Source organism: Lethenteron reissneri, chromosome 48, assembly GCF_015708825.2.
Source record: "Lethenteron reissneri isolate LAM-NWPU_2019-01 chromosome 48, ASM1570882v1, whole genome shotgun sequence".
NCBI classification, from domain to species: domain Eukaryota; kingdom Metazoa; phylum Chordata; class Hyperoartia; order Petromyzontiformes; family Petromyzontidae; genus Lethenteron; species Lethenteron reissneri.
This window is the reverse complement of record NC_083826.1, coordinates 9,470,577-9,485,033: the sequence shown is the minus strand read 5'-3', so window position 1 is coordinate 9,485,033 and position 14,457 is coordinate 9,470,577. Positions and strand designations below refer to the sequence as shown.

At 47.8% G+C, this 14,457-nt stretch overlaps 1 protein-coding gene across 3 annotated transcripts in view; it reads left to right on the top strand.

Annotated features, from left to right (window-relative positions):
* The window catches only part of LOC133354603 (calcium-binding mitochondrial carrier protein SCaMC-2-B-like), a 58,188-nt gene that overhangs the window by 19,385 nt on the left and 24,346 nt on the right, over positions 1-14,457 (top strand). For all 3 annotated transcript variants that reach the window (XM_061571575.1, XM_061571574.1, XM_061571573.1), the window contains exons 2-5: positions 5,211-5,337; positions 8,532-8,619; positions 10,180-10,291; positions 13,524-13,682. In XM_061571575.1, the coding sequence (XP_061427559.1) occupies positions 8,555-8,619; positions 10,180-10,291; positions 13,524-13,682 (336 nt within the window). In that variant the 5' untranslated portion in view covers positions 5,211-5,337; positions 8,532-8,554. The remainder of the gene's footprint in view (positions 1-5,210; positions 5,338-8,531; positions 8,620-10,179; positions 10,292-13,523; positions 13,683-14,457) is intronic.

Here is a 14,457-nt window from a genome sequence, read left to right as displayed (position 1 = left end):
GAATTGCGACGGGTTTGTCCAGCATCACCCATGACTCTGGTGGGATGGGGAAGGCTTCATCCAGCAGTGGATTTTCAAGGGGCTGTAAACATCACAGTGAAACCCTCCAGTATATGGAGGTGGATCCAGGTTTTGTGTTTATCCACTTAGCTTGCTCCTGATATCCTGGCAGTCATCTACAGAGTAAACACGCACCACAGGATAAATTTGCTCTTCTTGTTTGTTGATAACCAAACATTAATTGTGTGGGCAATTATGATTGTTTGCATATTGCTCTTTGGGGGCACAGGTGATGGGAGAAGGAGATATTGTGATGGCAACAATGTGTTTCACTACATTTTTCAGTTCGTTATGCTACGCTCGTTAGCGATGATGATGATGGTGGTGGTAAAGTGTTTTCATGCTCACTTTAAAACATCTTTTCGAGGTGATTGAACGTTAACACGTACTGCGTATTTTCGTAACTCATCAGTGTTCTTTACATTAGTGTCGCCCTGAACGTTCATCAAGGGTCCAATTATTCTGAGCGCGATGAGATAATGTTCAGCGTGACATTTTTCAAAGGTCAGCATTGGTGTTAGGCCCCAGCGTAAGTTCACGGAATGTAACGGATATTCTCCGCTTAATATTTTTTTAAAATCTCGCTGAGGTTGGCTTGCGGGCGATGTTCCTATTAATAGCGCCGCTTGCCCTGTGCTGCGTGCGGATGTGCAGCTTCTGTGGAGAGTTGCGTCGGTTAAAGCTTTTGACGACAAATCGCATGTTCTTTTCGAGCATTTCAGGAAATCCTTTGGCTTGTTCTTCGGAACTGCAGCAAACAGACATCAAGTAAACACGGGGACGTCTACGCCCGCCCAAGTTGACCTGAGGTGGATTCCCATCCGTGTGCTTACGTTCTTACGTGCGCTATGAAATCTAACCGAGTGACTGACAATTTGCTTTTCGTGGAGTGCTCTAGCCCCGTTGGTGCAGTTGATCGGCATGACCCAGAACTCCAGGACACGTTGCTTTAGTGCCGTGTGGTGCCTGGGTTTTGTCTCTCATTCGTGTTGACTGCTGTCAACGTTTTCCTGCCTTGTCATGCAGCAATATGGCTCATTCTTCTGAGTTTTTTTTGTCCAGGGAAGCTGAGTCACAGGTGATTTTTTGTTTTTAGGTTACATGTCCGCATGTTGAACTTCTTTCGCACCGTATGTAGCCAACCGTGCTCATCGGACGTGCGGGGGAAGGACAACAAGCTCAACACAACAAAGCAGTTCTAAAGGAATTTGTTTTCAATCGAGATTATTTAAAAGTGCATAGCTCCAGTCGCTTCCTAATATCGGAAGGAAGATCGTTCCAGACGGCTGCAAAAGCGCATCTGAAAGCGTGCGATGCAGTGACCGTCTTTGTTCTATGGCCGGCCAAAAGCCGCTGCGAGGATGACCGGAGTTCGCAACTGGCTTGTGATGCTAGTTGAGAGGCAAACGAGTGGTGCAGTGATTTGCTATGAACTCAGCAATCTCAGTTTGATTCCCGGCCATGGATAATATTGGTGGTGAGTGGTATATTGAACCGCAACCCCAAATCGTGGCAGGTCATTGAATCGCTAAGGGGGTGGGTTGACACGTGCATTATGCCTTTGCTCAAGAGACTTAGACGCAGCGTTGGTGGATCATGTAGAATCGTTGGATGTAGGATGCTATACTGCAGGAATCCGGTGAGCTATAAAGCTCTGCAGTACATGTACGCATGCAGCCCTTCTCTCAGTCCGCTTGTGGATGAGTGCCGCCCCAAACTGTGCGGGTGTTTTGTGTCCGTACTTCATCGTACTGATTCGTGTGGCACGGTGATGGTCTGGAGATCATAGACATTGTAGCATTGAAGCACTGCCCTCTCCACATTGGCCTGCAACAGTTCACTGCAGGATGAGGGCCTCCACTCGCCGTGTGGATTGTGGGGGCTATTTGACCATACTTCACCATGCTGGTCAGGGCGGTTTGGTGAGCATAGAGGTTAGAGCATAGTTCAGTACAACAATGGATTTGTTGCTACACTGCCCCCGACTGACAACGCAGGCCCACTGCAGTTCTACGACACCTTTATGCATGGTGGCCGCCTATCTAGGCACTGTGCAGACTCGATAGAGCTTAGCTTCCGAGATCTGTCGAGATCGGGCGCATTTGGTTATAGGCAGTGTGAGCAAACAAAGCACTACATTGGAAACGTTCACTGATCGTTAATCTATTAATGGGTCAATTGCTCACGGCTTGCAATATTCATGAGGTGGTATTACGGAGTACAGTTCACTCGGCCTCCTGCTGTGCACAGCGTTTGCTCTAACACACTGGCAACGCTGCAAAACTTCTGCATCAATTATTCATCAAAATATTATATCAGATCTGTGCCATTCGTACAGCACAAGGCTATCATGAAGGCACTGTGCTTCGCGAATGATTGTGTCGTCTTGCAGTCATTTTAAAGCAGGTGGCAACGTTGCTATATGCTTTTTTTGCCCCAAATATGCCGGAACTCCATGCTGCAGTGAGTTTGTTTAGCCAGGTGTGTGGTTGGTGAGTCAATTCGGAAAATCTGGACCATGACACCAGCACACACGTGGACTACTTCTTCTCTTCATTTGATATCGCAGGATCTTTCATGTCCACAGCGAAGCAGACGGTACGCATTTGGGAGTTATTGATACACCCGCGGTATTAACCAGGGCGGCCGGTGGGCTCGAACCGCGAACCTTCGCGACAAACGACAAACTCTCTGCCTCTCGGCTGTGTCGCCACCAATTATTCAGGCCTGTTAATAAAATCGCAGGCCTGGATGTTTTGAATGTCATTTTCTGGGCCGGTGCAGACACCGGCGTGTACATATTTGTTCTCTATTGCAGTGATCGTGTTTCAGGAGAAGCAATGCGTTTGCACTAAGTTATTATAAATAGCAGCTCGGCGTGCGCTAATGTGAGTTTAAAACTCTCCGCGTGTTGCAACGTAGTCGTGAGTTACTCTGCAGCAGGGACGTGTCTGTATGGCGGCCAGCATTTGTAACACATGACACGTGTCGTATTTAAAGAGGTGTCTAAATGTGTGCTTAACGTGGGCTGGGTGTTTGTGTACGTCGTGCGCGTGTGCCTGGTCAGCCCTTCGGCCGGGTGGTCGGTCGGGAGTTGGCTACTTGCTTGCTGGCTTGCGTGCGTTTTCACCCAAACTGCATTGTTCCCCTAAAAAAGAATAGCCTTCACGGATGAAATAAATAAATAAATAAATGCTTAAATGTCAAAACATTCTCTTTAACGCCCACCCTGCAGGAAAGCACAAACCGTCTTGGCGAGCTTATACACCAGTGGTTTAAAAAAAAGTTTTTATTATATTTCAATAAGCCCCCTGGACAGAGCGCAAACCACGACGCAGGGTGGGGGTACAGAAACGTAGGTCGCGGACTTCTGTGCGCCTGGGTTTCGAGCGTGTTATGAAACTGTTTTTGGCTTAAGGAGAGAAGCACAGGTAATTCAATGCTCCCTGGTCCACATTCGGTCTGCACAAAGAGCGACATTCCTGTTCACGTCCTTGACTTTCTTTGCGATTTTATGATCTTTGGATGACCGGCTGTGAGGATGTGTTAATCACTACTGTGTATATGTGTGTGTGTGTGTGTTCTTGCCATTGGAGAGACACAGGCGGCCGGGTGTGGTGTTGGCCAGCCATCCTCCTCGTGTGCCGTGCCGGCCTTCATAGGTGCTCCCTAACAGCACTTGCCCCAACAGTCTGTTACAGGCTATACGGGGGATCTTTGTCTTTGTTCTTGCCTATGAACGGTGACCCAAAATGTTCCAAATCTCAGCAAATCTCAGAATCTGAATAAGCCTGGACAGTGCTTTGATTGGTGACCACCAGGCAGACTTTGGAGTCTGTGGAGCTGTGTTACATGCTGGTTAGCAGACAGGAGTGCACGAACATCCAGTGTTGTACTCTACTCTTAGGCTCCCACGTGGATACTCACTGACTTTACAAGACAAAGATCCCCCGTATAGACTGTTGGGGCAAGTGCTGTTAGCGAGCACCTATGAGGGCCAGAACGGCACACGAGGGGTTGGGTGGCCAGTACCACGCCCGGCTGCCTTTGTCTCCCCGAGTGGCGATGTTTACACACTGCACCAGGTACTCATTTAAGGCTGAGTTGAACTAGGGGAGGCCCAGGACCGGTTCAGATTATCGTCACTGGTGTTGGCCGTGAGCGCAGTGCACTACCCGCTACACTACCGCTACATTGCCTTTACCAACCCCTACCGACCAGCATGGTGAAGTATGGTTAAATAACGTCATGACCTGCACAGAGTGCGAAGGACTTCATCCAGCAGTGCCTTAATAAAAAAGCTGTACATATATACTTTTTAATCATAAACTGCTTTATGTAATGGCGGTTATTGGAATTGTGGTGTGTGCATAATATAGGTAATAAATTCTGACCTTGAATGCACTCTATCGCATTGGATCTCACAAGCTGAACGGTGTCGAGACTGGGGAACTGCTTGGTAATACCAGGTGCTGGAGGCTTGTGCTGCGAGGCAGCCGAGAGAAGGCGGCACAACAATTGTTTCTGTAATCCATGTGGAGCTTTGAGTGTCATACCCCCTTCGTACGTGAGGCGCATCTTCCCTGTACTCCGGCTTGCACCCACAAGCCAAACTTTCACGAATGGATTTGGCCATTCATCCCAATGCCTGAGACTTGTTGAGGCCTTTCCGGGGAAGCAGATGGTGACCGGTTAACTGATCGCTCAATCTTAAGGTTGTGAGTTCAACACCAATTCGGTGCTCGACTCATCTCACAGTCCCTTTGGGTTCAGTGAAATAATTGGCAGCAGTGGTTGTGCTGTGGATGATGTGATTCCTCTGGTTCACCAGTGTCCTCTTATCAGCCATCATCTCTTCTAGCGACGAGTGCTAGCCAAGCCCACTTAACTTTCCTTGACACTCGGTGTGATGTCTCTGACTTCCGTATGTTCTCTGATCCACGTTCTCCTCTCGCTGTTTCTCATTTGTAATTCCAAGCACACACACACCTCACCACGCTTCCGTTTTTGTTTTCTCTGTCCACCTTTGCACGCGATGCCTAACGCAGCGTTGCCGTCAGTGACTTTTAAATAGTTCCGTGAACAGAAACGCACACCGCAAAGCTTTGTGGAAAATCATGCATGTGCGTGATCGTTCTTCCCCACTTCAGGAGATACTGCGCGTTGGAGACACGAACCAAGATGGGCAGCTCGACTTTGAGGAGTTTGTGCGGTACGTCAAGCAGCACGAAAAGAAGCTGTGGCTCACGTTCAAGAGCCTGGACCGGAATAACGATGGTACGTGGCGGTTCGTGCCGTGTCTCCACGTTCACAGTAGGGCGCCGCGGTGGCGAGATGTTAACTACCTCGCCTGGTAGGCAGGAGGTCGTGAGATAGATCCCGACCCTGACGCCTGCTGTATATTTAGAGATTGCGTGCTCTCCCCGTGATCGCGTGAATTTTTCTCCGGGGCCTTTGGTTTTCCCTTCACATTTTGATTCAACGTCACGCGTTTAGAGTATTTAGCTACGATACATTTCCACGTAAAGCCACTTTGTAGAGCTATCGTTTGTGATAGCCAGATCGCTTCTGAGAAAAAGCTGTACAGCTCAGTGGGCATTACCTGATCAAATAAAAACAAGTTTAGAGTAATAGTCACACGAGCGTTGAGTGGCGCTTGTTCCTGCTTGTGCTCGTATGAGCGAGGAGATGCTCCGATTTACTTTTCATGGTGCCTGTGATCACTGTTCAATCAACGTTGACGTATCTGTCCATAGTTTCTGTCATTCCGTCTGTAACGTGGGGTCACGATAACAGTTACAGGTGATCCAAGGTAAAATCAATGTTCGTATAAAGTTGTGTTGCTATGAAGGCCTTGCCCTATAGGAAACGGGCCAAATTACTCAAAAAGCGTTGCCTAAAACGTAGTCATCAAAAGCTGTGTTCAATGGATTATTCTTACTCTTAGGTTTTTTCGGTAAAGTCACGTAGGTGAAAAATTTAAATAAAATTAATAGCAGTAATAATAGAAATAAAATAATAAATCACGACGTTTCGGAGGCAACACAAGTCTCCGTCATCAGGTGGGACCGTCACAGCTAAAATTACTGCATCACTTTATGCAGTAATTATTACTTCTATTAATTCTTCCCCATATCACTTTTATTAATTTTATTTTTATTTTTTACCTACGTGACTTTACCGAAAAAGCCTAAGAGTATGAATCCTTGCAGTCACGAAAGTTTCAAATCTATAATGGATTATTCTTGCTGCTCTTGAGTTGTTGGTGGAGACCCAACATTCCTATGACAAGCCTTATAACCGAATTGCTCAGAATGTGCCCGAGCTCATCAGATCCCGAACGCTAAGCAGGGTTGAGTCTGGATAGTGCTTGTGTGGGCTCACCACTCTACATGTCACAGTTGTTATAGGCTGCTGTTGGGCTACAGAGTGGGCAGCAATGAGGCAGTGGAGAAAAACACATTGTGGTCCTGTGCTGTGCTGCCACGTCTGTGCTTCCTCACCGTCGCCAACTCTCACTGACTTAATGTGGTGAAGTATGGTCAAACAGCCCCCCATGATCCACATAGTGTATTTTTCTATGCAGGTGAGGCGATGATTCGTCATATATTGAACTCTTTATCAGGTGACACTGTCCACGTGTTCTGATCCGTATTTCAGAGCAGGTAACGTCCTCCGGTTAAAAACGTTTCTTCTTTAGACGCAGTGGTGTGTCGCGTATCATGAGTAAGTTTTGGTTCACCGCGGAGACGGAGCGATGAAATCAGCTGGTGCGCTGTGAGAGCTGGTGACGGCTTGGGGGGAGGCCTTCATCCGGCAGTGGGTACATCGCGGGAGATGACGAAGCTCGCACGCGAATACGCGCGCGAGGCGAAACCCAACGCAAATGAGACCCGAGTAACGCAATGGTTTACAATGCCAGTATCAATAATGTAAAAACGTGCAATTCTATGCCAATTGTTACTTCTTCCATTCCGGTCTCTCAAACACTCTGCCACACGTAATGATCGTAACCTAACCTGCTAGTGTTCAGCATTTACACACAGGCTTGGTTACGCACACACGAAAGGCCCTCTGTCATTCCACTGTTGGATGAGATCCTTCTCACACCGCATGGATTTTGTTTTTATTTTGTAAAGGCAGGGGGAGGGGGGGTATAGCAGTAAAGTATAATGATTTCACTGCACACGCTTGGCACATAGACTAAAATCTCTGCTTTGTTAAGCAGTGCTTACTGAATTCCTCCGTTTAACCAAACATAGACTGGTAGCATATAAATCGCTTGTTTAACAGCCAAACAATGGGGGTGGGATGGTCTTTCTGATAAGCGGTGGATGGGTAGTGCACGCCTGTTCCAGGCCGACCAGCAGTGAACAAAGGTCAGAGGCTGTGACAGGGGCCACAGTGTCGGCTTTGAAAGCAGACCCACTGCGATAATGAAATATTCACCGTTGGTTACAGATTGTTTTCAGTTGCTTAAGGCGCACTCTAGAACACTGTATAGAGCTGAGAGCCAAATAGCTGATGTAAAACTGTCTACTTGTTTTATTATCATTATCATCATCAGCCGAGGTCTATCCACTGCTGGGTGGAAGCCTCCCTGCACTGTTACCGTACCTCACGGGTCTGCGATAACGCGATCCCGTCTCACTGGTACGCGCGAACCGATCTCATCGCTCCGTATACAATCCACCTTTAATGGTCGCACTAGGCACACGTTCTGATGTGTTCTCTGTCCATCAATGATCATCCTTTGTGAAGTGAAAGAGCTGGGCCTGACTTCGGGTTCATTCTTTTATCTTGAACCCGACTCCTTAGAGCCTTCTTTGTTAAGATGTTCAATCACTCCCTGTGGTGACGATATAATCTGCAAATCGAACGCGACTCCAATCAGAAGAGGAGAAAGACAAGGAGATGCGCTCTCTCCGTCAAAGATATTTGGAGCGACGTTCAAAAGTGTTTTCTGTTCCACCTGATGAGGATTGCTTGTGTTGCGATCGAAACGTCGTGATTTGTTTTTATTTTATTTTATTTCTACCTACGTGACTTTACCGAAAGAACCAACGAGTATGATAATTGTTTTTTTACCCTTCTATCTGGCAACAAAACTGACACCTTTTTACAAGGAGTCATGTTTGCATAGACCGCAATACCTGCAGTCATAATACAAACAAAAGACATAACTCTGATAATGTGCACTGTCCTTGAAGTTGATTGGTCCACACCCGAGACAGCTTTCCTTAGAGCCTAGTCTCACATGGGTTGGACCAGATGACGCCATCTGGTCCACATCTATGGTCCCCACCTTCACCAACTCGCACTGACCAGCGCGGTAACGTACGGTGAAGTAGCGCCCTTGACCTGCAACGGCGTGGGGATGCTCTCATCCAGCAGTAGGTTGACTCAAGGGCTGCACGTGCGTGTGTGTGTGTAATGCAGCTGGGATTCTCACCCTCGTGATTCTTTTGCAGGTGAGATCGACGCGTCTGAAATTATGCAATCGCTGTCAGGCCTGGGTGTTACGGTCAACCTGCAGCAAGCGGAGAAGATACTGAGAAGGTGAGAGAGAGGGCATTGTCCCGGGGTGACTGGCGAGTGGTGGAGGCGCCACCGTGCCGAGATGTTAACTACCTCGCCTGGTGTACAGGAGGTCGTGGCTTCGATCCCAACCCTGACGCCTGTATATTTGGAGTTTGTGCGTCTGTTTCCCCGTGGTCATGTGGATTTTACTCCAGGCCCTCAGGTTTTTCCTTGCACTTTTAGAAACATGCGTTTTAGAGGATTTAGCTGATAGAATTTCCACGCTTTAAGCCACTTCTTGAGCTATCATTTGTGGTCAGGTCGCTTCTGCAAAAGAGCTGTATAGCTCAGTGGGCCTTAACCAGTAAAATAAAAATTTGTTTAGTTTGGTTATCGCGTTCCGCTGTGAACTTAGTTACCTGAGTTCATTTGCCAGCACATGGCTAACATCAGTGGCGAGTGATATCTTAACCAGTTCTAGGTACCCCTTCACCAACCTGCCAGATAAACAAAGCATGGATAATGCAGTGCCCCTGGGGCCTGGCGAGCATAGTGAGAACAATCGCATCACTCTAGTTTTTCCGCGCAGCCTGAAGTCCCAACGTTTCCTTGATTTCCGCCGATCCCACGATCACCTTGAGAATAAGTATTTGATTCCAATAATGGAATCTCGCTTCTCCGTAAGGAGGGCGATAAGTGCCCACTGTCATCGTCAAATATCTGCAGTAGATTCCACGCGCATTTGTCAATAAGCATACATTGGTTGGTAGCGGCGGTGCAGTGATTCGCACGCTGCGCTGTCATCCCGGTGACCTTCGATTCGTGAGTGGCGAGTGATGTCAGAACTGATTTTACTGTCTTCTCCACCTTCTCTCCTTCAACAACCCACACTGACCAGCGTGATGTAGTACGGTCTAACAACGCCCATAACTGACACGGTGTGTGCGGGGAACTTCATGTGGCCGTATTGTTTTTGAGGTGACTGCATTACATCTTCATGTGTGTGGTGGTAATGTGTTCGTGTGTGCAGTTAATCCATTATGTATGTAGCTGTCGGCATGGTAGCCTGGATCAGAAGATATCGGCTGTTTACAGGCATTGGCCATGAATGACTAAGGTGACCTATGAATAAATATGAAGCACCGACAAAGGGAAAGTGTATGCATCAAATATATTTTTTTGAACTTGATGATTGATAATAATATTAAAATGTATAATACAGAGAGAACATTATGTTTGCTAGTTGGTGACAATCTATTGTTGCGTTTTATATCACAAGAAAATCACTTGCAAAGTCATACACTTTTCTGTATTGATGACTTTTTATTGGAATACTGAGATTAATCAATAAATTAGTGTGAATATTTAACTTTAAATGTGGTTGGGTGGTGGGCACTTTTGTTTATGCATTGCACTACCAACCCGGTGACCCGAGTTCTATCCCGGCCACGGCTAACGCCAGTGGTGGAGGAAATCTGAACGGACTGTTACCAGGTTATGAGTAAAAATGTGCACGTGTGTGCACCGTGTGTTTTTTGTATGTATGTACATGACTTATCCCGTTTGGTGCACGCGCGTGCGATTGCGTCTGGCTGGCAGCATGGACAAGGACGGCACCATGACGGTGGACTGGAACGAGTGGCGCGACTACCACTACCTGAACCCCGTTACGAACATGAGCGAGATCATCCTCTACTGGAGGCACACCATGGTACGCGTGTGTTCATCATGTGACTTTGCGATACTATTTTATTTTTCACAATCGAGATTTTTGTGTTAGATCGCGTTAATATCAATGTGTCATTAAACCCGCCGCCACCCGACACGGCCAACTAGTAAGGTTTGTCACGTAAACCAAACGTGCCAATTCGTTACTAGTTCAGCACACCGGTGTGTTGGAGAGTAAACCCACAACATCTACAATTCGAGTATGACGTTTCACCAGTAATTAGAACGAGCATCATCAGCCAGATTTGGCCATTGTGGGTTTAATCTCCAACACACCGGTGTGCTGTACGACGTTTCGGCCACAACGCAAGCAGCCGAAACGTCGTGAGAATTATTTTATTATGTTTTATTTTTATTATTTTATTACTTCCCTTCTACGTGACTTTACCGAAAGAACCAAGAAGATGAATCCCTGCAGTCACGAAAGCTTTAAATCGAAATGTAGTAACGAATTGGCACGTTTTGTTTACGTGACAAGCCCTTATTATTTGGCTGTCAGGTGGTGGCGGGTTTACCGACACATATATTTACACAATCTAACCCAAAAACCCAAAAACCTCTATGGATAATATAGCCTATGTGTTAAACTGACTTTTTTTCAAAATGAGAGCTATTGTGTAAGAATGTCCACGAGGCCGTGACAGCCAGTCACGCGTTGCGGTTGGAGGATCTCCCGTCGCAAAGAGCCGACCCGACTTGACTAAACTACGTACCGGAGGAAGGGGGGAGTGGGACAAAGGAGAGGTGAGGGAGAGTGGGCCTCATTGCCCCAGCAGGTGGGACTGTGAAAACGGCGGGGTGGTGGGACTTTTATATGGGGGGCGGGGGAGGGGGTGGCGGGGGAAGGGAAGACTTTGCGATACCTAAACACTCTTTGCCATGGGCGCATCCAAGCCGAGGCCTCGTGGTCCTCGTGGTTTCTGTCAAGCCGAGCCGGAGAACAAACCGTAATGCGCCTCGCAAGACGCCTGAAACGGGCTTGGGTGGCCAAGCAGGGCCAGGGGCCGGGGATGTTGTCGTTGAGTGCAACTCAAGACTGTCGCCGCGTCGCCCACATGCGTCTCAACTCGGACTGTGCGTGTGACGTCGGCGGCACGTGATGATATGCCTCGGCTTCTGCAGTGGAAAAACAATCCTGGTGCCTCCTGAGCCACGGCAGGCTGGCTTGGCACCGCTCCGTTGCACAGTAGTAAATAGGTATTTTGTGTACTGAGCTACACTTGGAATGCTTGTATTGGAGGCTGTCTGGTGTTGCAGCCTTGGGCTGCAAGGTGGCCAACAGATGGCAGAGCATCTGTGTGGACGTGTTATTCTCTTTTATTTATGGGTTTTCTTCGGATGCACCATTTTTTTCCCATATGAAGCCAATCATCAATGGAATTGGCCAAATCGGTGAGGCTTACCTGGTTAAATAAAGGGCATTGTAATTATATCTGCTCGCTAACTTATCTTGCCCCCACCAATGACACTGTATGAAGTGATACGGGGGGAGAGGAGGGGGGGATCTTGCAGTAGTCGTCATTGTGAACGGGTTTCAGGCAAATATAAAGTTTCCGCAGCATTTATTTACAACCTTGGCAGCGAATTGCAATGTCAAAGTTACGATGCAGAGATATGCAGCGCACGGCGATGACGCACGCGATTTGGTTTAATCAGAATTATTTTTTGGCAAAGGCTCGTGGTTATATTTCCCTTAACTCTCAACTGGCTCATTCCCAACACCCCCCCTCCCAACCTATCCATTTACACACCGTTATGTAAGCACTCTCCCAAGGCGGCCCCACTCCTGCTGTGTGGGTCGCTCACATGGGTAAAGGAGCTTCACGTTTTATGTTTCGTGTAAGAATAAAAAAATGGGGCCTCAACTTATTTTTCAGTCTTACCCAGAATAAATGCCGTTCAGATTGCTTTCCAGCAGGTCAATAATGAGAGCTGTTGCTGAGGACATTTTTGGAATTGTCTTTTTGATTTCCCCTTCAAGGCTAACTTTTACCTCTTAAATTTCTCGCCGGCTCTAAAGGCAAATTGGTCGACCATTTTTCGCGGCGCTTATCCAGGCGCGCGCGAGCGTTCCTTTTCCCATGAGAATATCGCCTGGGGGAGTTGGAAACGCCATACAGTTTCAGCAGTGGATTGTTCCTCTTTGCCGAGACCAAGCCCACCTCGAGTGATCATAATAGGTTGCGGAAGCATTCACACACATTCTTAAATCCGCCTGTCTGTCCACCTTGCAGTATAAATGTGTGCACTACATTTTAGTTGGTCAGCGGGTCACGTGTGGTGGATTAAAGTGTGGGTTCTCCCCCCCCCCCCCTTACTAAATGTCTGGCCAGCATGGAAGAGTAGGCCAAATACCATCCAGAGGTCCCTCTAGGCGAGGCCCTTCTGTCAACAAAGTGTCATGAGCAAGTATTTGGCAGAACTTGTACACTGAACTATAACAAGCGTGCGCACCTCTGAAAGGATCTTCCTGGTATTGTTTCGATGCAATTAGACGCCCCCCCCCCCCCCCTGAGGGTTATTAGAAAGCGTAATATGCCAATCGTGACACAGAGAGTCCAGACTGTAGAGGAAGCAAAATACGTTTGGATATTCGCCCACATTCACGCAAGTATCTCGGGTGTCGTCCGTGAAGTGAAGCCCTGTAGGATGTATTAAATGTGATCTTGATGCGTGTTGGCGGCAAAATTGGCTTTCAATAACAGTTATAATATTAATACTGCCAGTGTGCTTTATATAATTATTTTCACCCATGCAAAGCGTCATTGAAGGTTAAGGCTCTTTCAGGAGGTACCCCGCTTAGAATTTAGTTTGATCCTTAGAATGAAAAACCCCTGAAATTTAAACTTTTGCTAAAACTCTAATGGGGGAGGATGCCACCTCTGTTGGCGACGTTGAACTGGTGATGTCACTGCCAACTTCGTATGGCAGGGCAGAGAACGTTGAGTCGACTTCCCATAAAATGGTACGTATTTTATAACCCCAGATGTATGATGGGCTGAGTCGACCCTCCGACCTAGATTTGAACTCCCGACTTTGGGAGATTGTGCATCCGGTCATTTAGTCACCGAGCTCCCGGTACGTGGAGCGAAACTTTGGACATCATGCCGAACAGCACGCAGTAAAACCCAAAAAGTCAAAACGCAACTAGAGAGAAATGACATCATCATAATCATTGTAACGACAACTATTGCTTGCACTTACTGTTCCAATAGATCTTGGACGTGGGCGACAGCATGGCCGTGCCGGATGAGTTCACGGAGGAGGAGCGTCGCAGCGGCACGTGGTGGCGGCAGCTGGTGGCCGGCGGTGGCGCCGGCGTGGTTTCGCGCACCTGCACGGCGCCGCTTGACCGTCTCAAGGTCATCATGCAGGTGACCTCCTCCAGCTGCGCTGTCCATTTGACTTGGCTCGGTCAACGTTGGTCCGTTTCGAACCAGTTGGCAGGATGTTCGATTCATTGCTGTTTACACGTTGTCCTTACTGCCACCGGCTGTCATCACAAACGTGCCATGTGATCCATTGTTCTCTACCAGTGTACTTATTTGTTTTTTTCCCAGTGGGCCATGTAACAATGCATGCGCTGGCAGACTAAGTGATGTCCGTATATCATTTGTACCGATGTTGTGACATCACGTGGCTTCATGACAGTGGTGGTGAGTGTCGCTGCGCTACGAACCCGGTGTCCTGATGTTCGATTGCCAGCCGCGGCTGACATCAGTGGCGAGTGGATATCTGTACCGGTTCTCGGTACCCCTTTCACCAGCGCGCATTTCATAAAACAACCTCCATGACAATGTGTGCGAAGGCCTACATGCAGCAGTGTATTGCGAGTGTACAAGCAGGCACGGTCTCCAATGATGTGCTTACCCTGCAGCACCCGTTGCTCCCTGTTTGTCTTTGTTTACTTCTGCCGATCTGCCCTCCAATAACTCGCCCTCTCACATTCGGAAGGCTCTCTATCTTTATCTGCATTCGAGTCTTTGCTCAGCCACCGAGGTGTAAAGTTGCACCCCGTTTCCATATGTAACGGCAACCCAGGCCAGATTTTTTTCTAATGTGACATTTCCCACGTTAGCTGTAGCACGACACAGTTAATTGAATCATTGATCGGGTTTCCCTTCCGGTTAATCCACTGGCTGTGGCTGG